The sequence below is a fragment of the Typopeltis vanoorti genome, chromosome 11 (assembly GCF_054136105.1).
Source record: "Typopeltis vanoorti isolate ZY-2024b chromosome 11, IOZ_Tvanoo_1.0, whole genome shotgun sequence".
Taxonomy (NCBI): domain Eukaryota; kingdom Metazoa; phylum Arthropoda; class Arachnida; order Uropygi; family Thelyphonidae; genus Typopeltis; species Typopeltis vanoorti.
The window spans coordinates 51,214,154-51,241,330 of NC_143559.1; the positions used below are offsets into that span (position 1 = coordinate 51,214,154).

General features: G+C 34.7%; 1 protein-coding gene across 1 annotated transcript in view; it reads right to left on the reverse strand.

The window, feature by feature from the left end:
- Positions 1-27,177, reverse strand: part of Pez (protein tyrosine phosphatase non-receptor pez) — a 350,703-nt gene that overhangs the window by 136,038 nt on the left and 187,488 nt on the right. Inside the window, exon 13 of the mRNA XM_090400358.1 lies at positions 25,907-26,297. Coding sequence (XP_090256484.1) covers positions 25,907-26,297 — 391 coding nt within the window. The remainder of the gene's footprint in view (positions 1-25,906; positions 26,298-27,177) is intronic.

Here is a 27,177-nt window from a genome sequence, read left to right on the forward strand (position 1 = left end):
CTCTCTCACTCTGGACTTAATAAAATCCCATGTTGGTGCAGCCTTTGTTATTATGAGCAGACTGGTCATTCAGCTCAGATCTGAAGATATGGAACAATGTCAAGATTATTTCCTACGCATGAGTCAGATCAAGTCTAGTTTAGCAAGCCATATCTTATCCACTAGGCAAATAATTCACTGGAATAAAACTAAATAAAGTCTTACAATGAAGTTCTTTTTTACAAAAAAGATACAAAGAAACTTAAATATAAAGAGCCAATAGGCTTCATTTCGGCGATATAAACATTGTTTAAATTAAGGGGATATTAAATCCCACATCGTTTTAAAACCGAATAAGAAACTCAAAGATTGGAATCAGAGAGTTTCATGCCGAATATAGTATAGTAAACTATAAAAGTATCAGCGATTACTAGCGTGAGCTAAATGCAAGTGATTCTCGTACGTAGTACAATACCGGGCAACTCATAGCAAAGGTGGTCAAGTTCTGATCGCTATTCTTAGAAAAGAAAGATCACTACTCTATTCTTATACAAAGAAAGTTGTGAAGTCTATATCTACAGACTGAACCTCAAAAAAAAACAATGGTTTTAACTTTACATCATAATTTGGGAAGTCATCTTAAGTAATACTCATCATTCCTATGTTTCCTGAAATGATTATTTATTCTTTGAATTCTAATCATTGCAGAAGGAGCTATCCTCCTACAATTAACAGCATATACATTACAAGTGTTGTTCTATTTTGTTTAGCGCTTGTCATCTATATTATTATTTTCTTATATAGTGAAACTTGTGAAGTATCCATAACTACAGAATAACATGTATGCCACAGAAATAACTTTTTTTTATTATGTAAATATTTCATCTTATGTGTTAAGACATCATCAGTACACTTATCGAACAACAACAGGAACTGAATTCAAAAAACAGTAGCGCACATACTTAAATAGGAATCCCTCTACGTACACGGTCGTGAGTTTATGGGTTAAACCTAATTAAATTAAAATATAAGAGATAAATTTATTTAATACAATTGAGTATAACAATTTCCCAAACTTTTGGAATAGAGTCAAGACAGTTGTTTCGACTAAGATTAGGTCTAAATATAATAAATTTAGTTTAATCCTTTATCCAAGTGTGAGCAAACAAAGTTTGCACCTGAAAGTATCTTCAGGACTGGGGTAAGGTGGTACAACACCAAGCAACTCCTTGCAAAGGTGGAGCAAGCTACCAACACTCCTATCTCAGTATCTCCCATAATGCAAAACACATCTCCTTGTGGATATGTCTAATGTTAAGCATTAAGAGAAGGGCCAATACCCAGACTAGTTTCGACCTTTATTGAGGTCTCTAAAAGAAATTCACAATAACAAATGATCCATTATAATAAACTGTTTTTATGTGTTTGATTTCATACTAGTTGTCTTAAAGTAAAAACTTGATTCTGACACCCCCACCCTTCTCTATGTGACATGAATCCAGCTTTTTCTTTCATGAGTTTCTCTTCTACAACCTTTCTTAGTCTCTTCTCAAGTGAGCTTACAATAAAACTTAATTGGAACACACTACAGGGAAATGTCTGAAATTCTCACATTATTTTATTTTCCTTTTTATAACTGAATACTAAGAGCACTTCAATAATTTCAAATTAGACTTTCTGAATTATGAAGTGCAGCCTCTGTAAAATTTTATACATCCACGTGAGCAGGGCCGGCACTAGGCTGGACGTCGCCCGCCTGCAAAGCTGAAATGGGCGCTCCCAAACAAATGGCAATTTATTTATTTTTGTCATAATCACGAGGAAAGAATTTACAAGAATTTTTTGTAAATTTGTAACTAACTTTTTCTAACAGTAAATTTGCAGCAATTATATTGACTTACCTAATTATTATTATTTAATTTGTTTACAAAAATTTAAAGAAAGAATGAAACTTCATACTAACACTTCGAAATGGCACCCGCCTGCAACGTAGGCCCACTTCCGCTGGCCCTGCACGTGAGCATTTCTGTCATTTGCTTCACAGCTGCCATTCCACATTTCAGATACTTGAAATGTGAAAAAGACAGTTGGTTTTTTTCCCTATTTCAAGTATTGATATGTCCTCTCAACTCATCTTTTTCTACTACATGTAACTACTCATTTTATTAATAACTTTACAAGATATATTCTCCATGCCTCCAGATTATCTTTACATCACTTCATTTCTGATTCCTTTTAGAGTATTATTTTCTCCATTTCTAAGCTTTTTTTTTTTTTTTTTGCTGACCTACAGAATGCTTTGTGCTCTTAATATTTATTACATTCTTCCCACAACTTTGTTACTTTTACACATAGTTAAGCCTTTATTTTTTTCTTGTATCCCTAAGGGAACATTACTTTGATGGACCTGTGTTTCACTCAGGATTTCTCCATGAGTGCAGGTCACAAAGCACAAAGATGCCTCCAACGATCTCGATCTAGAGCCTCTCACTTTCATGTTATACCCATAGATTTCACTAGTGAATCTTCCCATCTTGTAGGTGGTCTTCCTGGTTTTCTCTTTATTCTTGGTTGAGTATTCTATATGTCCATCTGTTATCCCCGAGTCTGGTTATGTGATCTGCCCATCTCATCTTGCTTTCATATACTGCGGTTACCACATCTTTTATGTCTGATCTCTTTCTTAGTTCCGTGTTTCTAACATGTTCCATTTTGCTGATGTTACAAATCCTGCGTTCTATTGCATGCTGAGTTATTCTGAGTCTCTTCTTCTTTTTTTGTCGTACTCCATAATAAATTTTTTGGAAGTTTTTTTTTTTTGTCGTGTTCAATGTTTCTGATCCATATGTGAATGATGGAAGAATGTCACTATCAAATAGTTTTGCCTTCACAGAGATGCCAAGATTTGGATCGGTAAGTGTTTCTTTTAGTCTGTTGAATGATAGCAATGAGCTTTCTTTCTTTTTGCTAGTTCTTCAGATAAATCATTATTCGTTTTTATTCTTTGTCCTAAGCAATTGCAGGAGTTGACTTGTTCTATAGGGATGTTATCAATACATATGGACTGTCATTTGTGGAGATGTTTTGGATCCATTTTGTTTTTTCCAGCTTCATTTCTAAGCCTATCTTACTGATGGTTGTGTATATTTTTTCACCCATTTCTTCTAGGTCTTTTGAGTTGTGGGATATCAGTACTAGATCATTGGCAAACAAAGATTTGTAGTTTTTCACCATCTATGCTTATTCCTCCATTTAGGTCTATTTTTTTTCAGAATGTATTCTAAAGTGCTGGTATGGATTTGGGGAAATCACATCGCCTTGGCAGGCCCTCTTTTTATATCTATATTTATAGGTTGATCAAATAGGTCGAGTTATTTGTGTGGTCTGATTTTGTTAATTTCTTTTATCATGTGGATGTAAGTAGGGTCGATATTTATTTCCAGTAAGGCACTGATGACTGCATTGTGTTCTATGGTATCAAATGCTTTTTTAAAATCAATAAAGAAGAAACATAGAGGGATTCAGTATTCTCTGCATTTTTCTGTTAGTTGTGAAATGACCTGGATATAATCTATTGTGGAGAAGCCTCTTCTGAATCCTGCCTGCCATCTACTGGAGTTGTCTTCGAGTGTGTTTTGGATTCTGTTCAGTATTACTCTGTTCATGATTTTATCTATGTGAGCGAGTAGACAAATTGGACGATAGCTTTTGTCTTCCTTGTTCCCTTTTATGAATAGAAAAATGGTTTTTGAGGTCTTCCATTCCTCTGGAATCTTTCTTTCTTCGAAGTACCACATGAATCTGGTAGACAAGGCTTTGAAAATGATTGGTCCACCTTGTTGGATTTCTTCAGCCTTAACATGATCAAGTCCTCAGGCTATACCTTTACTCATTTTCTTAAGTTCTATTTCTTCTGGAAGTACTGGTAAATTGTTTGGTTTTGGAATGATAGGTTCTGACACTTGGCACCCAGTTGCATAGAGATCATTATAAAAATTTTGCACAATTTCTTCTATCCTTTTTCTATTAGTATGTTTTTCTCCATTTTGATCCTGTAAAGCAGATGGAACCAACTGCTTAAAATTTAAGTCTATCTCTATTTTTTTCAGGCTGGTTTTTGCCTGCACTGCTTCTCTTAGTTTTTGAATCCTGAAAGTTTTGTAGTCTTCTGGAATTCTTTTCCTTAGTAACTTACAGATAATTTTGTATTCTAGAAAATTTTCTTCAGATTTCTTCAGTTCTTTTCTCTTTTTCAGTAGTTCTATAGTTTGAGGTGAGTCATTCTCTTTTCTTTTGTTTCACAAGAATTTCTGATTTTTTCCCTGCACTCGTTGAATTTATTTATAAAGTCAATATAGTCATCATTTATGTAACAGTTCTTAATAGTCCATTCGGTCTCTTCTATGTTCTTCCTGAACCTGTGATAGTCTATTTGTGGTTTGATATTGCCCCGATATGTTTTTTTTTGTGGTCTATTCTTATAATGGCTCTGAGGAGTCTGTGGTCAGAATCTATGTTGAAGTATGTTTCGCCTATTGTACCAGTCTTTTACAGTCTGTTAAAATGTAGTCAATTTCATTTTTTCTCTCTCCATTCAGTGATTCTAAGTTCATCTTCTTCTTGGGCATTTGTTGAAAAAAAAGTGTTCACGATAAAGAGTTGTTCAGCTGCAGCAAATTCAGCTAATCTCTCTCTCCTCTTCTATTTCTTTTTTCCAGGCCATGTGGTCCTATAAACTTTTCGTTTTCTTTTCCACATCCTATTTTGGCATTAAAGTCACCACCAACGAATGTGTATGTTGACTTGTAATTTAATGCCTGTTCAAGATTCATGTAAAAATTTTCTATTTCTTGATTATCAGCTACACATTAGAGCATAGCAGGATATTAATTTTCTTGTTATATTGTTCTCTATTTCAATTAGGAGTACACCTATTCTTTCAGATATGATGTTACAAGAAAGGATTGACTTGGTGAGCATAGATTTAACAATGAAGCCCACTCTGCCTTGTTTGAGGATGCTCCGAGGAGTATCTATGAGCCATTGTACCATCTTGCTGTCAGTTCTTTCAATCTTTTTGTTTCATTCACCAGCAGGATATCTATCTAAGTTGATAATGGTTAGTTCTTTGATTAATAAATCTATTCCGTAGTCTCTTGTCAAAGTTCGAGTATTGAGGATACCGACTGCCATTTTCATAGATTTAAGAGGCAGCCTGTTTCCATCTGCGAGATTCTTAGCACCCTTGGCTTCACTCAAGTGCCTTACCGCCACTGTAGAAATGCAAGTGTGGGCAGCGCAGGACTCGGGGCCGTTTTTGTTGTTGCAGTAGTGGCATCTTTGCTGTGGTCGCATATACACCTCTCCTGATCAGGGTTCTGAAGTGTTCGCCAGAGCTCTGTTAGTGGTGTTGGGCCCAGGTCCGATAATGGTTAGGATTCCCCCCCCCCCCCAGGGTGCACCACGGGGAGGTGGAGTTGAACTTTGCACCCCCTAAGGGACATATGCCACTTACTTATTAGGACTTTTAGTAAGATCCCTACCTCTAAAACCCACTTAACTCCTTGGAGTTATGATTTTTCTCTATCCTTGCAAACAACATGAAAATCAAAACATTTTCATCCATGGGAGAAGTGGTGGATGAAAATCAATGTTTTCTTCAGATACTAGTACTGGATCTCTATGGATTTTTCCTCCTTGTTTTCAAGTTTTTTTTTTTTTTTTTTTTAACCTTTCCTCACATATTTATAAATAGAGTCTGCAATTCACCTCTAAAAGCTGCTTGACTTTGATTCGTTTTTAAATTTTTATATATTTTCTTTTTAATGTGATATGAAATATATTAATGATCATTACATTTTGTATTTCAAATCCCTAAAATAAGAGCGTAGTGATTATTTTAGGGATTTGAAATACAAAATGTAATACTGTAATGTAATGTAATAATAATTACCTGGTCATAAGATTAAATTAAAAATAGGTGTTCCATTATGATGTTCCAAAATCTGCACTCCCCAAATCTTTGCAGTGAAACTTGGCTTCATTCCTTCAGACTATCTATTTGCATTCAAATGGTTACAATTTCCAATAATAGTTTGCTTTGCAATGAAGATTAATAAAGCCCAAGGACAGATATGCAGATATAAAGATATGAAGCCCTTAGATATGCAAGTTAAGATTTAAGAGGTGAATGTTTCGGACACAGGCAGTTATATGTAGCATGTTTTGGAGTTAGCAGTCCTGAGAATTTAATTATATTTGTCGAGGATGATGAAACTTCTAATGTTGTTTACAAAGAAGTGTTATAATGCTCACAATTCTACACCATGATGAATGAAACACCCCTGAAGTATAATTTCACCTCAGCAAATATAATTAAATTCTCAGGACTGCTAACTCCAAAACACATGCTACATATAACTGCCTGTGTCTGAAACATTCACCTCTTAAATCTTAACTTGCATATCTAAGGGCTTCATATCTGTCCTTGGGCTTTATTAATCTTCATTGCAAAGCAAACTATTATTGGAAATTGTAACCATTTGAATGCATATAGATAGTCTGAAGGAATGAAGCCAAGTTTCACTGCAAAGATTTGGGGAGTGCAGATTTTGGAACATCATAATGGAACATCTATTTTTAATTTAATCTTATGACCAGGTAATTCAGGAAAATGAAGTGCATCATCTACATCACAGGAGTATCTACTGATTTGTAAACACTAACAGATCCATTAACCCTATTAAGAACCAACTCGTTCATTATTGACATGGCATCATTTCAAGGTGTAAGGATAGCTCTCTCTCCCTGAACCAAGAAGATGACTTTCCTGTTGTGTTCTCAATAGATGGATAAACACTGCACTACAGTAAAAAATTGTCCAATATTTTGGACAATTTTTTGTCTCTTTGCTGTACTTCACCATTGCCAATTTTTAAAAATTTTGAAGAGAAGGAATGTGTATTAGTCTCCATGTAGGTGAACACGCATGTTAGTGTTCACCTACATGGAGACTAATACACATTCCTTCTCTTCAAAATTTTATTAAGCAGACATTCACTTCACCCACCCTGGTTCCATGGAATACCATGGCAATATTTGTTGATAATCACTGGCAAAGAAAACAGTTATTCCACCCATTCTTTATCGTCTGATCTGATATCTTTCAGTGTTCTGTTAACCGCTTCAAGAGATGTTTCATGGGACATTGTACATTCATCCCAAACAATCAAAGAAACTTTTTTGTAATAATTTCAACAAATTACATTGTTTTGATACATTGCACATAGGTGGATCATTAGTCACATTTATAAGTGCTACTTTGAAAGCAAATGAGCAGTATGACCACCCTGTAATAGAGTAGCTGCTATATCTGAGGATGCCACAGCCAGAGTGATTTTACTTTGGCTTCTCAACTTTGCTAATAACAAATTTAGTAAAACTGTTTTCCCCAGTACTGCCTGGTGTATCCAAGAAAAAGTTTCCCTGACTGACTGACTTTCACAGCTGTTAAAACATTGTGAAAAACTTTCAAAAGTTGTGAAAACATTGTGTTCAGCGGTTAACAGAATACTGAAGGATATCAGATCAGATGATAAAGAATGGGTGGAATAACCATTTTCTTTGCCAGCCTGATCTAAAGTTAGTGACTGTTCATGCCAATTTAACAAATCCCGAAGTTCATTGAAATTGTATGAGGTTTCCCCGTATTAAAACTGTATCTAGAGGAAAAGTATTGTTCGGTATCAGAAAACTGAAATCTTTAACACTTTTGTCACTTACTGACTTAACAGTTGATTCATGCCTCAGTAATGCCTCATTTACATTGCTTCATTAAACTGAGCCTGAGAATGAGTAGAATGTCCTTGGTGTAAGATATCTTCCAAAAAATGATTTTTGTAAGTTATTTATTTCATGTGCGAACTACAGAAAATGTAAGATCATACATATAAATGATTAAAAGCATACATTTAAAGAAATACACATTAAAAGAATATGGATTAAAAAGCATGAGACAAAAATGCCACTTGCATAAAATATTACACAAAAACATAAAATGTCAAATTTCACTCATCCAATGATTAATATACTTTAAAGCTGTTTCATTACTCTGCATTAAATCTTCTTGGGTACATATATTATTAATGCCTATTAGGCAGCACTGCAGAAGATGATCCATGGTTTGTGTTTCACCACATGAGCAGCTGTCATTGTCTGTGTATCCCCATCTGGCCATATTCTGCTTTGATATGCTCATTCCAGAACGAAATCTATTCAATATGTCTTCCATCTTTGCCAGTCTAGATGTAAGCCGGATAGAAGAGATTCGTTTAAGTTCAGAGCCTCTGGAGATTGTTCTTGCCACATTGTTGACCTTGTGGCTTTTATGGAATCAACCAACAGTTCCACTGAGTGCATAAAACTTTTCCTTGAGCTTAGCCTCCTATTTACTGCAACATGCCCATACAAAGGATGCCATTCATCATTTAGTTGTTGTTTCCACTCATATCTACTCTGTGTTGTTGTTCTGATATGAAGAGGTGCAATACCAGACAGTAATGTGCCAACATATTTCACTGCTTGAATAATACATAAGCTTCTAATTGCATTGAAAGCATTACAAAGGCTTTCAAGAATGCTTTGACAAGCATTTCAGGATATTTCCTATAAAAAAAAAATAAATAATAATAATAATGTCATGACTCCAATATTAGCATCATCATCATCATCAGAGAATATGAAGGTTAATATTGAAAACACTTCATTTCAAATTGAAACTGAACTAATCTCCTTACATATCACACTCTATGGGCAATTTTTGTAAGCTGACCACAGCAACAGATGGTCAGTATGTCGCCGAGACAATTAGACCAGTGAGAATCATCTATCAAATTCAAAGCCTTACATGCATCCTGGTATGTCAGATGTACAAAACCATTTACTGTTCTTAGGTTGCTGAATGATTATGGTCCTTTCACATGCATCAAGAGCATTCAGCATTACTGGCATGTACACTATAAACATGACCTACAGCATCACTCTTTTTCACCCCAGGATAATTGTTCATGTTGGCACCTGTCTTCTTTGTTGAAATTTGTTTTGATGCCAGGCATAGTATGTAGGTACCTCATTATAGGTCAGTGTTTGGGCAAAATTATCTTTCATGCATAGCTTAAAAAAGGCTGTTAATGTTGTGTCCCTTGGTGGCTCAATTATGCTGAGTGCATTACTTTCTGTGAGGGGAACTATGGTTGGAGGGTACTCATGAATATAAAAAGATAAAATCTGCCAAACGGCTTAGAGGTATTAATGTATCATCTGGTTTGGTATAGATCTACTTTGCTTCATTCATTTTGCAAACAAAACATAGCTTGGTCTGATCCCTTGTTGATATACTTGCACACACATTTGATGGATTTCACAAAACTGCAAATTTCAACATTTATGTGTGCATTAAAGGTCTGTAACAAAACCAGATTATAAGGCAGTATATGGCAATTATCAATTTCAAAAGTTCCTTGGCTATTATGTATGGTAGCAATTCAGCCACCATCTGAAGGAGCATGTTGAAGATATCATGGCTATCCATCGTCACCTGTTTGAGTTTCATTGATAAATGATCTTGGATATCTCTTCGTGCACTTTCCTGACTTCATTCATGGTTAACTGGCCCATAGAGTGTGATATGTAAGGACATTAGTTCAGTTTCAATTTGAAATGAACTGTTTTCCATATTAGTCTTCATATTCTCTGATGATGCTAATATTGGAGTCATGACATTAAAAAAAATTTTTTTTTTTTGGATAGGAAATATTCTGAAATGATTGTCAGAGCATTCTTGAAACCCTTTGTAATGCTTTCAATGCAATCACATCGTTTTTTTTTTTTAAAACAAATCAATTAGAAACTTATGTATTATTCAAACAATGAGGGTGTGTAATTTTTTGAGGTGTTGCCTACAGATAAATAGCTAACTCTTGTTTTATGTTCTTTTACAGTTAATAAGCAATGCTTTACTTCTGCACTATGAAAGAAAACTTCTCCTCCTCTTTTTTTTTTTTTTTAAATAAAGATATAACTTTAAAAATTGCATCTTTTTAGGTGTTGATCAGTCATGGAATCCTATGGAATGGTGTCAGCATCTTTCTCTGCTCAGGCAGCATGTAGTGCAGTTGAAGTTCGCTTCCAGCTTCATGTAAAATGTGAAGCATGCAATTAGTTTTAACATTTTTTAATAAAAACGATATGGTTAGGTATGATGGAGGGAATTTAGAGGAAAATGCAACTAGAAGGCATGTAAAATCAGAAAAAAAAAAGCAATTAGAAAGGATAAAAAGTTTTGTATTTTTTTTAAAAAGGGATATGGATAGATATTTAGAATAAAACCTAACTAGAAAATATATGGAAAGTAACTTCATACTTTTATTTAGAGAAAGCATGAAGTTACTTTATATATATTCTTCTAGTTGTGTTTTTTTTAATAAATGCCTAGCCATATCCTTGTGTAACAAATATAAAACATTCCTGTTCTAAATGCATTTTTTAAAACTTAATTACAAACTGCATATGAAACCAAACAGCAAACCTCAACCATATTGCAAGATACCGCCATCATTCATAAGATTGCATAACTCATCAATATATCTAAAAGAGAGCAATTTTCAAATTTTGATATCTTTACAAAAAAACACTGAGTGACAAAATATGTTTGTGGTTCTTTTGTAGTGCAGAGAAAAGGAATTGTTTGCTGTGAAAAATTTGAAATTTCCATGGGAATGATCTGTTCTGCACTAATACCAAAGTTTCATTTTGTACTCATGGTAATTTTTACACCTCACATGAAAGGGTTTAATAGTGGTAATATTATGGCATTCCAAAGATTATAGCAGTATACAAAGTAATAAAAAATAATAAATAGATAAATTAGTAAATATAAAAAAGCAAGCAATGCCTTATCTACACAACATTTATGATCAAATGCGCTTGCATAAATTAATTCATTGTAAAAAGTTAAAAACTTTGTTTATAAGTCTGCCTGGGTCATATGGCTCAGCCAGATTAGTAAAGACTGCATTCCTTTCTTTAGCAAAGTAATGGTACTATATGAGAATAGGTAAATGGTAAGACAAATGTTGCATTGTTCAAACATAGCTGAATCATCAGCCCTCAGTAGATAAGAATGTATAATATGACTGACCTATGCAGAGCTTGGTAAGCACAACTTTCTCTCTCTCTTTTCTGTTTCTACGTTGACAAAAAATAGTATCTTCCTGAACATCCTAATGTAGAGAAAACATTAGTCCACATAGAATGTTCAGGAAGAGACTATTTTTAAAGCATAGTTTAAGAGAATCATTTCCAAAGTGACAGAGCAAGTTCGTTTGATTGGACACAAACTTTAAATAGGGAGTGTGTGAAATGCACCAGTAGCTATTTATATAGCCTAATTATAAATACAAACCCCACCATTGAAAGGTGTTCTCCTTTACAGAACAGTAAACTTGGGACTCATTCTGAAGCTCTGATCAAACAAAAGCATCATAAAGGTGAAGCAAGGAAAACTGACAATTCCCCATCCTGTAAAGGACCAGATTCGCATGGTCTGGTGAATCCTGTTATCAATTGTACAGAGCTGATGGGAGGGTGCAGGTATGGTGTCAACAGCATGAGGCCATGGCTATCATGCCAGTTCAGCTCTGTGATGGTTTGGAGAGCCTTCTTAGGTGGCACATTAGATCCAATAGTGTGTCTGGATAGGCCCTTAAATGCTGCAAGCTACCAGAATGTACTCTGATCTACACTTTCACGGCCTTTGTGCATCGTGCAGCCGATGATGTGTTTCAGCAGGACAATGAACCACATGACCAGGGCTTTGCCCCAAGGTGCAGTCATCTAAGTTTGGAAACATCTAGTGGGCCCAAAGATCCCTGGATTTAAATTTGACTGAATCTCGCCGTTGACTCAATAAATTCAATTGAATTTATTGAGTTGACTTTTGGTAGGAGCTATATTAAGCTGGGAGTATGTCTTGTGATCATGAAGTAATTTCATTTTTGGATCATATTAATCATAATAACTGGAATCTAAAACTGTAGTTGTGTTCCCTCTTGTCAGTTTTGGTAGTAACTATGGTATTATTGCATTTAAGGACTTTTAATAATGATGGTGTAATATTCAGTTCCAATGGTTGTGCATCATAGAACACTTTGGCTACTTCAAAACATAGTCTGTTAGCTTCATTACTAGATAGATGACATGTTTTTTTCAATGTTGTGTATGAAATCTAAATAGGGAATTCATTTGGGTGAAATTGTGAACTTCTGGCATGGGTCAGTACTCAAGATACACCTTCAGTGTATCTTCTGTTAGAGGATAGCCGATAAGTTAACCCCTTTTGTCCATGGGTCATTTGGTTGTATTTTTCCCTGATCATTCTAGTAAGATTGAGTATTTCTTATCGAGATTTGCACTAATCTTTTTCAATGGCTTTAGTTCATGCATTTTTTTTTTATATATTAATAACCACATGTAGTAATTTGGGATTTAATGTATTTGACAGATCAATTTCCACCTCTGTTGTGTTAATAATATTTAACACAAGTTCTTTTTTGAAACTTGTAACTGTGATTAAGCACCAGAGAATGGCTAATGTTTAAATAAATTTTATCAGCTTCTGTGGATTTAATGACTAAAAAATAATGATTTCGGCAAAATAATACCAACTTCAGCACATAGCTGAAGTTGGTATTATTTTAGTGCATCTGCACTTTTCAAAAAATGAAATTCTAACACATTTACAACATCCTGCCATAAGGCTACTAGCTACATCATTTCAGTCTCTTGTTTCTCTTAGTGTCCCAAATACACCACTTCCATCTTCATCTAAATAATGCAGAACTTCATCCATATTGTTGTATCGGCAAGATCAACTTTCTCAAAGTATAGTTTTCAGCTTATCCTGTCAATTCTATCTTTCCTAGTAAGTTGCTCATCTGTGCTGTTGACTCCCTGTGAAAGCATAAGACTTGTGGATATTCATAACTGTGTTTTTTTTTTTTTTTTTTTTTAAACTCATCTATTTTACTTGATTTTCAGCCAAATAGTTTTAAACCTATGAACACACGAGTGTACAAAGGGGGTACCCCAAAATGAGTGGAATTATTTTTTTTAAAAAATTGCATCATCATCAAATTCCTGCCATGTGCCCTCAAGGGGGTGTACAGAATATGATAGTACTACATGAAAAATTTACATCATTACTAACTTCCTATCCACAATTTTCCTCCAAATCAGTCTGTTACTTGTCAAGACTCCAACATTATCAGATCATATATTTCTATCATCTAAGGCACTTTGTACTGTATCAATCCACCTATATCTTGGTCTTCCTGCCAACCTGGCAGAGAACACTTGTTTTGCTATCGTTACTCTCCCATTCTGTTTAAGCATACCACCTGAAATTAGCTCTGCTAACAAATTCCTGGATGCATTCCTAATATACTCATTTTTAATATGATATTGCCATTGATGCCATATGTTAATGTCCCTAATCTTTTTCAGCACTATCATATCTGCGGTCTCTAGTCTTTGGTCAAGTGTTTTACTTCTGACCCAGCTCTCAGATCCATAAGTTAAAACTGGTTTGAACACTGTCTTCTATACAGCTAATTTAGTGTTCCAACTAATTTCTCTCTTATTCCATATGAATTTATTCAGTTGATTTCTTACCATACCGGCTTTGTTGATTCTGTTGTCTATTTCCATATTTAATTTACTATCTTCACTAAAAATCGTACCTAAGTAGCTGAAATGTTTTACTTGTTTCACAAGTTCTCTGTTCACAATGCAGTTGACATTTTCAGCGATTCTGCCTATTTGCATTGTCTTTGTCATTTTATTGCTGACCTTCATACCATATCTATTACAACAGTTATTCAATTTAGTCAGGGAATCTTGCAGACTTGTAGCGGATTTATTTAGAAGTATAGCATCGTCTGCATAAAGCTGACATTACATCTCCAATTTTGATATCATGTTTAATACCACTTTCCTTCATAATGTGATCCATATAGATAATGAATAATAGAGGGGATAATGTACATCCTTGTCTCACACCAGATTTAACATTAAACCATCTTCCTGTACTTCCTTTAATTCTAACTGCTGACTTACAACTCAAATACAGACTAAGCATTGCTTGATATAATGCCCCATTGACACCATATAATTGTAACATTTTGAATAGATTCTCAATTGGCACCTTGCCATATGCCTTTTCCAGATTAACAAAAAAGTATTAAAGTTCATAAAGTGAATAGCCTGTGTAGCTCAGTGGATGTGGCGTTTGCACAGCATGATGCTTGACTGCACAAAGAAAGACTTCTTGGTTTCGAATCTAGTCAGTGACTAGAAGAAATTTTTCTAAGCCTTTTTTCGACCAGTTCCAGAGTTAGTCGATCTCTGGCACGGGCAAGTGGGTTTTTCCTCCCATAAACTCAAGAAAATCGACTGTAGAACCCACATTATTTCAGACATTAAATATGAGTGTTAGGGACCATGAGAATGGCGGCACTTGTTGAGCCGTCTCTCTTCCCTGCATGCCGCTTAATTAGTGATAGCCTTGGGACATCATCTCTGATTGGGTTCCAGTGGAGATTGAACTGCCCACACAGTCTCCAAAAGTTAGGTAGGGCTAAAACGGCCTCGCCTACTCCCTATAATGCAAATAAAAAGACGTTAGCTGATTTTTTTTTTTTTTTTTTTTTGATTTAAAGTTCATAATACCATATTCTGGCCTCCTTCAAAGTACTCTCTATATGAGTCAATGCAGTTGTCAAACGTTTTTTCCACTGCTGAAAACATTTCTGGAACTGTTCAACTGGAATGCTGTTTATGGCCTCCAGCAACTTTTCTTTCACTTCGTATACATCAATGAATTGCTGCCCTTTCATGGTTTTCTTTATCCATGGGAATAAAAAAGTCACATATAGAGGAGACTCGATGAGTAACAAGGGTGGAGTACAATCACCATGTTGTTTTTCATCAAGAACTGTTGGACAGACAAGGCTGTAATGTCTGGGGCATTATCATTATGCAGGAACCAATCTCTGCTACTCCATATTTCTGGCCATTTTCGCTGCACACCACCATGCAGTCTTCACAAAATGCTGAAATTAAAATGTTGGTTCACTGTCTGTCCAAGAGGAACAAGTTCTTTGTGAACAACTCCATTCACATAAAAAAAATAAATTAAATAAATAAAAAAAAACATTGTCTTGATGTTTGATCGAATTTGATGTTCCTTCTCGGTAAATCTGCATGATTTTATTGGCTTGATGCTTGTTTTCTTGATCATAACCATAGCACCAACACTCATCCCTGGTCACAATTTTTGAAAGAAAGTTCTGGTCATTAAGAATTTCCTCCCTCAAACAGTGGCAAATATTGACATGATTTTTTTTTTTTTTTTTTTTTTTTTTTGATGCTCTGTGCTGCAAACGAGACACAAATTTAGCAGACACAAACTCGTCTCTGCAGAAACTTACTCAATGGTCTTTCAACAATCTTCATTGATTATGAAACTTAGAGCACTAGGTCAGTAATTAATTACTTGGTTTTGAGGTGGCAACGAGAATTGATTTATGCCATGAATTTGGAAACTACTACTTAGTAAGTATTCTGTTGTGTAGTAAGAGAAAGATATTCACTGAATATCTTTCTCTTACTACACTGATGACATTTCATAATGGATGTCATCAGAGCCTACTAAACTGGTATGAGAGAGATTAAAGTACTCTTTTTTTAGTTCCTCCTTAATGAATGGTTGTATGGTTCTAGCTGATTTTTTAAAAAAGCTGAGTCACTCTTTCTGTTTTTCTTTCAATATCAAAAATTTGATAAGTTAGGAAGCTATTGCAGGAATTCTAGCAAAGTTTTCATCTAGTGTGTACAATATAGTTGCCTTGGTTTCAGCAACTACAGATCCATTATGACCCAGGATAGATAAGCAGTGGTCTGTATATATATCCTTCATTTCCCAGACAGTATCTCATCCCATATGATTTTTGCACAACTGACAGATGATATAAACTTGATCTATGACTGTGTCTAACTCTGATGGCTAACATAATGTGCTTTGGCCTGAGCACATTTAAAAGTTACAAGATTTCATGTGGTAGGGTAATAGACTCCATGCTTTATCCTTTTTTGCTACTTTTGCAATTGCAATTATTACTAAATGGAAATACAGTCTATAATATACATTGCTGATTCATTGAAAATTGTTTGGCTGACTGCTTCAGCATTAAATTTTGCATGATGGGAAAAAGTATTACAGTCAGCATGGTCAATTGTTCACATGGGCATCTATGTAAGAGAACATGGTTCCTGAGGATATAGTTCAAAATCATAGGAAAAATTAGTTTTGACATTTTTCTCTTCAACATCCCACACAAATAGTGGAAGAATAGCAGGAGTAGATTCTAAGATACTGCAGAATATAAATGCGTAGGCATATGGAAGAAGGTATTGTTTTCATTATTAAGAAGAAAGAGATTGTTATTGTCAAGAATATGCTCAGCGATGTGGCTTCATTCATCATGCTGACACTATCTACAGAGTGCTATGTCCATCAAAGTCACTCATTAGATTGGGCTGAGGAGGTTGCAATATAGGATTATCAAGGTTGATCTGATGTGACTCGGAACCCATTAAATGGAACATACTGTAATAAGAAATCTCACTTACAGGCAAATGGCAATCACTTCCAGAGTAGCATTAAGCTAGATGCACTGAAAGGGATTTGTTCACAAGAATAGAGACCCCTCCATGAGTAGGTTCATCTCCAGTTCTGTTCTTACGAATAATAGTGAAATGCCTTAAGGTTTGGTTCTCATTAAGGTTTGGATTTTAATTATGTTTCATACAGACATAAACAGACAGGTCTGTATTTCTGCATGAGGACCTTGATATCATTGATATATTGGCAAAATCCACAATAATTCCACTGTAAGAATATTCCTATTCTTTGCTTTGTAGATGCCCAATTCCCAAGCGGTTGAAGACTTATCTTCATCTGTCTTTTATCCATTTCTTCCCCTGGAAAGTATGTCCTTGTCAAAATTTTCTTGACAAGCGAGTTCTCATTGAGTGGGATCATTTTAGTAGTTCCAGAAGTGAGACACTAATATATCAGGTGACTACTTGCTCAATAGAGAAGCACTTGTGATCATAAAGTACAGATTCTGAAATTATTGGATGGTGGAGCAGACATACATGTCTGAGTCACTTTGGATATTTTCTTTGCCATCTTTTCAACATAAGAGGATTCCAGGAGAGTTGTTGTGGTGGCTAACTTCTTCTTTGTCTGATATGAAATATTTTGTTCAGTTTTTATCTTTTGTATTTCTTTTTCATGATTCCATCTTTGGCATGCACAATAGTAAGCTAGATGGTCCACCACACAGTTGATACATTTGTTTCTTTGCAAAAAAAATTTATTATCATGCTCTTCACTATCAAATCAAACAAAGATGGTAGAGCTACAACAGGCAGCTTGAGTAAGCTCATTTCTAACAGCATCTTGGTGGGATTAAGGATGTACAATTAACAGGACAGTTGAGATAATGTTAGATATTTATAATGATTAAATACATATATAGAAAAATAGAATTTATTAAAAAAATTCTTTTTTTAAAATTAATTCCTCCAATGTTAAACAGATATCACTATCAGGGAGAAAACAGAAGATCCATTAACTACATTCAAAACATGAATCACAAGATATGGAGTCATATAGCATATGCTTACTAGCACACGTCTCAGTCACAGCAGTTATCAGGATCAGGATAATTCACTACCAGAGTTCAAATGAAAAAATGAATAGCTTTTGCAATTCAAAATTAAATACCTTACTTAATATTAAAAAGAACAGTTTTTGGAGATTACTTCCCAGAAAACTTTAAGAGTGTCATGAGATCAGAGCAGTTAAGACTAGGACATTGTTGTCAAGTTTCACAAATTTCAAGGAACAGATGATCAAATTTAAATCTGTTGGAATGAAGAATCATGTTCATCCAAATTTTAACTGCTCTGACTACATGACAGTCTCAAAGTTCAGAGAAGCAATACCCAGAAACTGTTTTTTTACCCCTTAAATGTTGCATAAGGCATTTAATTTTGAATTATAGAAGCTATTCTTTTGAACTAATAACTCATTAGTTACAGCCTCCGTAGTTCAGTATAGATGAAGCTCTTTGGTCAGAAAGACCTGGATTCGATTCCTGTCCATGATGTGAGGAAACTTTATCTGGTCTCTTTCGACTAAAGGTGAGTTAGCCAGTCTCATATGGAGGTGGAGGGTTTTTTTCACCCAGAAACTCAGACTTTTTGTCCCTCAGAACAGGCAAACCGGCCCCTTGAACACACACGGATCTACAGTCATAAATACGTATCGCTCATTAGGAAGACTCAACATGTCCTAAGGGCCAGGGAGGAATGGGGGAAACCCCCTCCCCCATATGAAATAAATAAACTCACCAATTCAAAGCTGTGATGCAGATATGAGCTGATAAGCACACCCTGTGATTCATTTTTTGAATGTAGTTAATGATGATCTCTTTTTTTTACCTCATGTTCATATAACAGTGGATGAAATATACTGGACTTTTTAACAAATTCTATTTTTCTATATATGTGTTAACCATCATAAACATATAATATTATGTATAGTAAACATTCCTTGAAAACATCCAGGGAAGTTGAGATATCCTGCTTTTACCAATAGTTTCAGTGCATCAAAAGTAAGGATGATGCTCCTGAGTGGAATAGGTAATGTTTCCTATATATCAGGATGGACCTCATACCTGTCACTGGCTGATCTTTAAGCTCTAAATATATCTTCTCACCTGGAGATATATTCAGATCCCATTCTGTTATCTCTAGAATAGTTTTGTATTTTATGAAGTGTTACCATAATTGTTATTCCTCCCTAAATACATGCTCTCAGTAGTTTTTCTGACTGTTGCTAACTTGATGCTTCAACAAGAATATCATCAGAACATAGTTTTTCAACTGTTTTGGGAGATCATGCCATTCCTACTTTTGAATAAAAAAAATCACATTTTCCCCATTGCAGGGATGAGAAATGCTGGTATATTTATGTGTGTGTGTGTGTGTGTGTGTGTGTGTATCAGATGTCTTTTGTTCATTATTTCTGTTATCAAATGACGTATCTCTGGTAACTGTACTTGGTTGAGGACCTTCTGAGAGTTCTTGAAAATTTGATGAAGAATTCATGCTCAAGAGATCTTTTGGTTTGGGGACATACTGTAACACCACTGTTCCTGGCCAAGGCCATTTAGAACTACCTGTCTTGATGAAGCAGGGAACACAAAGTAATGCAAGACTATCTTGACCCCCCCCCCCCCTTTCAGATGTCCATGGGTTGCACTGCACAGTAAACATGATGGCAAGGCATTTGGATCCCAGTGATGATGGTGGTCAGGAAGATAAGATAGTTAAAAAAAAACTTGGGAGAAGTAGAAGGAAGAATATGAGAAGTATAAAAAAAAATAGGAAGAATGAAAAGGGCCAGTACAAGTATATGTTTACTATATGTGTTACACTAATATAAGGCTGTCAACTTACTGTACATAAGTAACATGAATGGGTGGGCTAAAGGTATATAATTTGGAAATCTTGCTCTAGATCAAGCATGAAATATTTTTCAAATTGCTTCAGGTCTCCAATAAGCACAGTGGTAGTAGTGGTTTCACACCAGATGATGATGAAATTAGTTTTCAGTCTAAAGATATTCATAAATATCTATGTCACAATGAGATCTGAACTTCAGCATATAAGCTGGAGATTGGAGATAAAATCTGCTTGTTCAACAAGGACAGCAACAATTATTTCATTCTTTATTCATTAGTATATTATATTTATTTTAAATCAGTATTGTGCAAATTTATAAATCAGCAATCACAGGTTTGAGTGGATAGTATTCACAATAATGATGGGATGAGGTGAGATTTACTGTTTTAATTTACACAGGTTATGCTTATGAATGCTACTTTTGTAAAACAACTCAGTTAACTGTATATATATATTTGGCTGAATTGTAATGGAAGATGAACAGGAAAATATAACTATGCCTAAAGAATTTTGTACAATTAACACGAAATGTTCATTGTAGAAAATTACATGTGTTTTATTGTCAAATCAATATTTACAACCAAGTCCCATTGGGAAATTTTAAATCGTGCTGGATTTTACAGAAAATGCTACTTAGTTATGGCTAATTTTTCATGACTATTTCAATGTGTCTATAAGTAAAAGATACAAATTTATTTTCCATTTAGTTGTAAGCTTGAGGGAATGAGCATACATTATCCTACTTATCCTTCATGGGGAAGAATTTGCTAAACTAATAGGCAAGTCAGCAAATTTATCGGTTTTACAAGGTAAGCTTTATGCTTAGATTGCCGTTCTCAAAAAATGCTGCAATATGAAAATTATTCATATGTTTGCTAGATTTAGATAGACTATTCAGTCACCTGGAGCTCATACAATTTATATTCGAGCAAGTTATTATTATTCCTGACAACTCCAAGGAGTCCGAAGACTCATCATGGGAGGACACCTACAACTGTTTCAACTGATACAACTGTCTCAACCACTACACCGAACCTCTACTACGAATTATCTCAATCAACGCCATCTACCACCCACCTCTACCACCACCACAACTAGTATTTTTTGTCTGTAAATTGCGTGTGTTCTGAAGGGCCAATTTATCTGTATGCGGGATGAAAAACCCGAGTTTTCAGGAGAAAAAAACTCTGCTACCTCTGTATGAGATCGGCTAACTTGCCTTCGATTGAAAATTGTCAAGTGACTAAAAAAGATTCAATCTAATATTCAGATCTTGAAAGAAGGATTTCAGCTACTCTGAATGAAAAATTACTGGATATTGTTCTATGTGTTTCTAAACAATCTTTAGCTCAATCTTATGAAAGACATTCCTACAGACCGATGCAAAAATATGAATCATTATACTGTAAACAAAAAATTACTTCCACCAACACTCCTACTAATAAACGAGTTGTGAATATTTCTGGATGCCTGTTGTATGATGGTGAGATTAGTGTGTTGGCTAAAGGATATGATTTTGCTTTGGTACCTACCGTATTTTCCGGTGTTTAAGATGCACTTTTTTACCTTAAAAATTCATCTTAAAAATGGGGTGCATCTTATATAATGAAGGTAAAGATTGTTTCCTCTTTTCAAAGTCTTATGCACTCCCTTTTATGTTCCAAGATCTTTGTAGGCGGTTAATGGTCCATTTGAATTGATGTGTGACTTCTAGCACGTCATTGGCTAAGAACGGGGAGTCCCTATTCAAGTTTCATAATATCTTATCCGAGTAATCAGTTACCGATGTTTATCAGTATTGAGTTGATGTGTTGAGATATTTTGTGTTCAGTTTGATATTTCCCCATAGATTTTAGTGATGGAAAAAAACAAGCGACATTCATATACTTCGAGTTACAAATTGCAGGTTGTAAAATATGCAGAAGAACATGGGAATAGGGAGGCTGAAAGACATTTTGGACCTCTGCCTACAGAAAAAATGATTAGACCTTGGCATGGTCAGAAGGAGATTTTGTACAATTTGCGTAATGAAAAGCACGCGGAATGTGGAAAAATTGCAAAGTGGCCAGAACTAGAGACTGAAGTTTTGAAATGGGTGCAAAAAAAATCGGCAAAATGGCATTGCTATTTCAACAAAAATGATTTGTACACATGCAGTCAAAGGAGCCTGTGAGCGTAACACTGAAAATTTTAAAGGTGGTGCGTCATGGTGTTACCATTTCATGAAACGCAGTGGACTTTGTATGCGTACAAAAACAAAAATCAGTCAAAAAATGTCAAAAGAATATGAAGACAAAATTATTTCTTTTCATAAATATGTGATTCAACATCGAAAAAATTACAATTTTGAAATGGGACAGGTAGCCAATATGGATGAAACGCCCCTAACCTTTGATGTTCCCTCAAATAGAACTGTAGCTGAGAAAGGTGAGAAAAGCATTACAATCAAAACCAGTGGACATGAAAAAACACACTACACTGCAATTCTTGCATGTTGTGCTGATGGCACGAAGCTGCTGCCAATGATAATTTTTAAGTGGAAGACCTAAAGATAAAATACCAACAGGACTGATTGTACATGTGCATGAAAAAGGTTGGATGGATGAAAGTGGCATGAAAGTGTGGATAGATAAAGTATGGAAAAGAAGGAATGCCGCACTACTAAAGAAGAAAGCTCTTCTTGTATTTGATCAGTTCCGAGCTCATCTGAAGGATTCAATCAAACAAAAATTCCAAGAGTGCAATACTGAATTGGCTGTCATACCAGGAGGATTTACATCACAACTGCAGCCACTTGATGTATCTTTAAACAAACCCTTTAAAGGCATTATGAGCGAAGAGTGGAACAAGTGGATGATGAATGCCGGTGTACATCAGCTAACACCAAAGGGTGCCCTGAAACGGCCATCAATCTCTCAAGTGGGTTAAGACATCTTGGTCGAAAATAAATGAACAAACTATTGTTTAATATTTCTTGAAATGTGGAATTAGCAACCCCTTGATGGAAGTGAAGATCATTTCTTATATGAAGATGATGAAGAACAAGAGAAGAAATTAATGATGATAGAGAGGAGTCAGATGACAGTGACATGGGTTTTGCAGGTTTCTGAAAGGTCAGTTTACTATTAAATATTACCTATTATTTTATCCATTTATTTTTAAATCATACTTTAAAGTTTAGATTTTTTCCAGAAAATTGTATTAAATTTCTTGGGTGCATCTTATACACCGGAAAATACGGTAAATCCATTCTGTACCTTGATTTTTTTGCATAACATCAAATGCAATCTGTTAAGACTTTCAAGTGAAGATGTTAATAAACTATGTTTTGAAGTTGTTGCGTTACTCTTTTAAAGCAAATTACCTCCATGTAATTTGCTTAGTGCAAAAATCCATGCACTGTTTTTATTAAGACAAAAGAAGCATATATCTATTTCAAAAGTGGATAAATTAAAAATTGTAGTTCATAATGGTTCATAAATTAAACAATTAAATAAGCTACTTAATGAAGTTGTTAGTTGGGATCAAAATACTTTGGATAAGTTACGCATCCATTTTGGAAGAACTCCTCATTTATATGGTCTCCCAAAAAATAAAGAAGGTTGTCCAGTAAGATCCATTGTGAATGTATTGACTCCCACACCTATAGAATTGCTAAATTTCTTTCACATTTATTAACTGCCCATATCAGACAATCCAGATCATTCATCAAGAATTCCACATTTTCTTGAAAAAATCAATATTCAAATACAAGGGTCGGATTTGTTAGTCACTTTTGATATTGTTTCTCTCTTTACCAATATTCCATTATCTGACACTGTTAGTTTACTATATGGTGATTACCCTCCTGTTGTGAAGATTTTTGAATTTGTTATAGACAGGTTGAAGGCACTGCCACGGGTAGTACTCTGTCTCCACCTTTGGCAAACTATTTTTTGAACCATCTGGAAGATACCATGTTCTCATACTTCCATCCCCTAACCCTCTCTCTGGTTTCGTTATGTCAATGATGTTTTTGTTATTTGGCCTAATTCTGAAAACGAACTTACCACTTTCCTAACAGATCAATAGCCTTCATTCATACATTCAATTCACCATGGAAAAACAAAATGCTGGTGGTTTACCATTTTTGAACATCCTTCTTACTTACACAGCCTCTGGTATTTTGTCAACCAGTGTTTATCGAAAACCACCTTTATTGTCAGATACATTCATCAAAAGTCTGCTCATCACACCTCTCAAAAAATTGGTGTTATCAAGTCTTTAATTAATAGAGCACATAATGTATATGCTCCTCTCCCTCAAGTTTACAATAAGAACTTCTATCAAAACTTTAGTGGAATTTAATGGTTATAATCCTCATCAAATTCAGCAGATAATTGACTCCTATGTTCCAACACCTAAGGATACTTCAACAGACCACAGGGTTCCAAATCTGTTATATTTCTGGTATCTCTGAACCCTGTGATCAAAATTTCAACAAAATGTCTCATCTGTTACCATCTACAAAAGACAAACTGTCACCTTTATCATTAGCTAGTGTTTACCAGATACCTTGTAAATGTAATTTGACATACTTGGAGCAGACAGGCAGACAGGAAACCTCAAAAGTCTAGTCTGGCACAACACAGTATTGACATAGTTTGTCTTCTCCATAGAAGCATTAAATATGAATGCCTTTTCAAAGAAAGTTGCGAAGTCCCTTTTATATTGGCCAAACCTGAATCGGAATGATTGTCTACTCCCCCCCCCCCCCAAAAAAAGTTTGGGAGATTCTCATTTCACATAAACATCAAAAATAGTTTTAATATTATTTATTAATATATTAATTTCTAGCACATAGCAACATATTTAATTGGTAAACCAACTGTTGTAAGTATCTTGTATTCCTTGTTTCTTTAATTTGCTTATTTCTATGCACTGATGATGTACTGTTATTGTTAGTAGAAAATATTTGTACTTTCATTTCATTAAAGTTAATTACACTGTGGTTATCGTGCAATTTGTTGTTTATGGTTTGAAATGTTGTACACATTGCAGTACTGCAATAAATACTTTGTTATTTCTACTATTCAATTTGGCTAAACATCAAGGGCCATTTTTAGCATTTCGCACTTGCAAACCAAATCATTTGAATCAATAAACAACTGCGCTTCAGAGTTATCATATTTCAATGCTAACTTTGAAGCACAAATGAAAGAACAATGCCACATGTGTTATTAATTTGGAAAAGAACTAGTTTTGATTCTGTCATAACACAAGAAATTTTTATATGGATTTTTTTTTTTTTTCAATTGAAGGTGAGTTGGTCTTATATCTGCTGGAAGAAGATTGTGTTGTGTTGAGTGTCCTGCAGCAATAAATCCAGGATGCCACAGAGATGACATGTAATAATAATGATAACACAGCATAGATTAATAAGGAATATTGGAAACTGAGTGAGTATTCAAATTATTCAGTATCTGCAACATCCTCTTACTTGGGCATGAGGTCTTTCTCAATGCAATATATGTTTGTTGTATCATGCCATCCATTTTTCATACTTACAAAGACCATTTTGAGATATCTTGCAGAGAACAGCAGTAGTGATTTGTTGTCTGTGGACAATGTGCATCCTCATAGTTCACTTAATGTCCATAAATCACAGAAGATGAAGTAAGGCGAGGGCTGTAGGATAAGTCTTCTATTATGCTGCTATGAATTATCCTGAAAATCAATGCACAACCTGCTGTTCAATCACAAACTTTGGTCTCCTTTTCCAAACGACATACTCAAATGAATCAGGTGTTTCTGCATAACATTCCCCAAGCACATTTTGCTTTCAAGGTGCTCAATGTTTTTGAAAAGGAAAAGAATAGAATAGAATATCAGTATCACTTTTCTTGATGAAGATGCATATAAAATCTATTTAGTGGAAGATGGCTTTTTAATTTTATTTTAATTCTATATTATAAACTCCAAAACTCACAGGTGAATATGGATGATAATTCCATAACATATCTGCATTGAAAATGCTGGAAACATTGTTCTCTGCTGATAACAAAAATTAGACTATGTAATATAGTCAAGAAACACATATATATAATGAAAGGCAATCATTACCAGTGCATAAGAGTTACTGAACAAGATCAATACAATTGAGCATTATGCCTTTTCTTTATTAATATAGTTTTTATAGGGTATGATGGGAAGACTGTGATAAACAGTGTTCCATATTTTACAGGCATTTATTAAAAGGCAAATTAAATGCATTTAATCAATGAAACAAAATTACCTTTGAACACCATATTTTTGTTTCAGTGCTGTTTCATAATCAGGTGCTTGTCGATATGAAGGCAGAAGAGCTCGTTTTGTTTCAGTTGGTAATTCAGCACTCTGAGAAAGTTGATGTTGCTGATACAGAAGCATGGATGAAGTAAGTTCTGCATTATTTAGATGACCCAAAGATGAAGATGGAAGTGGTGTATGTGGGACACTATGAGATACAAGAGACTGAAATGATGTAGCTAGTGGTTTTATGACAGGATGTTGTAACTGATGCTCATGAATTCCTGGAATCTCTTGCTGGTAGTCTTCAAATACAATATCTCCAAATTGTCCACTAGGTGGTGGGAAAGGAACTTGTTCACTATAGCTGCCTTCTGTATGATACACCCCCAACTCATCTGCAATATATTTCAGTTTGAGATTAAGATATACTAAAAGTAATATAAAAAATACAACTGAGACCTAAAAAATCTTTTTCTAGATAAATCCTTTTAATGACACCTAACTTCTTGCTCTTATGATGGCATACTACATACAGTTTATTTAAAACTCATAAACAAATTTCTGAATCCAAGGCAAGATTACACCAGTAAGATTATGCATTAACAATTATTTCTGGTTGAATTATAGCCATAAAAGAGTATGCCCAACAACTTAACCCTCAAATAACTTATTTTTAACTTGTAAAGTCTGGAAATATAGGAAAATAATATGGTCAAACATGTATTACATATATATGTCAAAATGTTCTCTATGTATATGAAGCTTTTAACAGTTTTGTGGTTTCAGTGAATGCTAGAATAAAGTATGATTGTAATCTAATACATGTTTAGTGATTATTAAGCACCAAACATGTATAATGATAACTATAGAATCACACATCCACCATAGTAAAAATTAAATTTATTATACGGATATTCCATCACGCATATCATGACGACATCAGTGCAACCAGTAAACAACAATAAGGAATTTTCAATAAATAAACAGCAGAGTACGTGTTAAATTGGAATCCCTCTATGTATACAGGGGGGGGGTACCCAAAAAATAACCATAAACTGAACTTGGCACGTGTGCATTTTATAGTTATGGATGATGCTGCTAGGCATCGTGAGTGTGCAGTTTTCCATGACAGTCTGGCAAGTGACTTCATCCTCTGCAAACTGGTTCACTGTTCTGGCTGCTTTTTTTTATTAGTATTTACAAACCTGGTGATTTTGTGATGGCTGACCACAAAGAACAGAGAGTGCACATGAAATGTTTTCTTTTGAGTAAAAC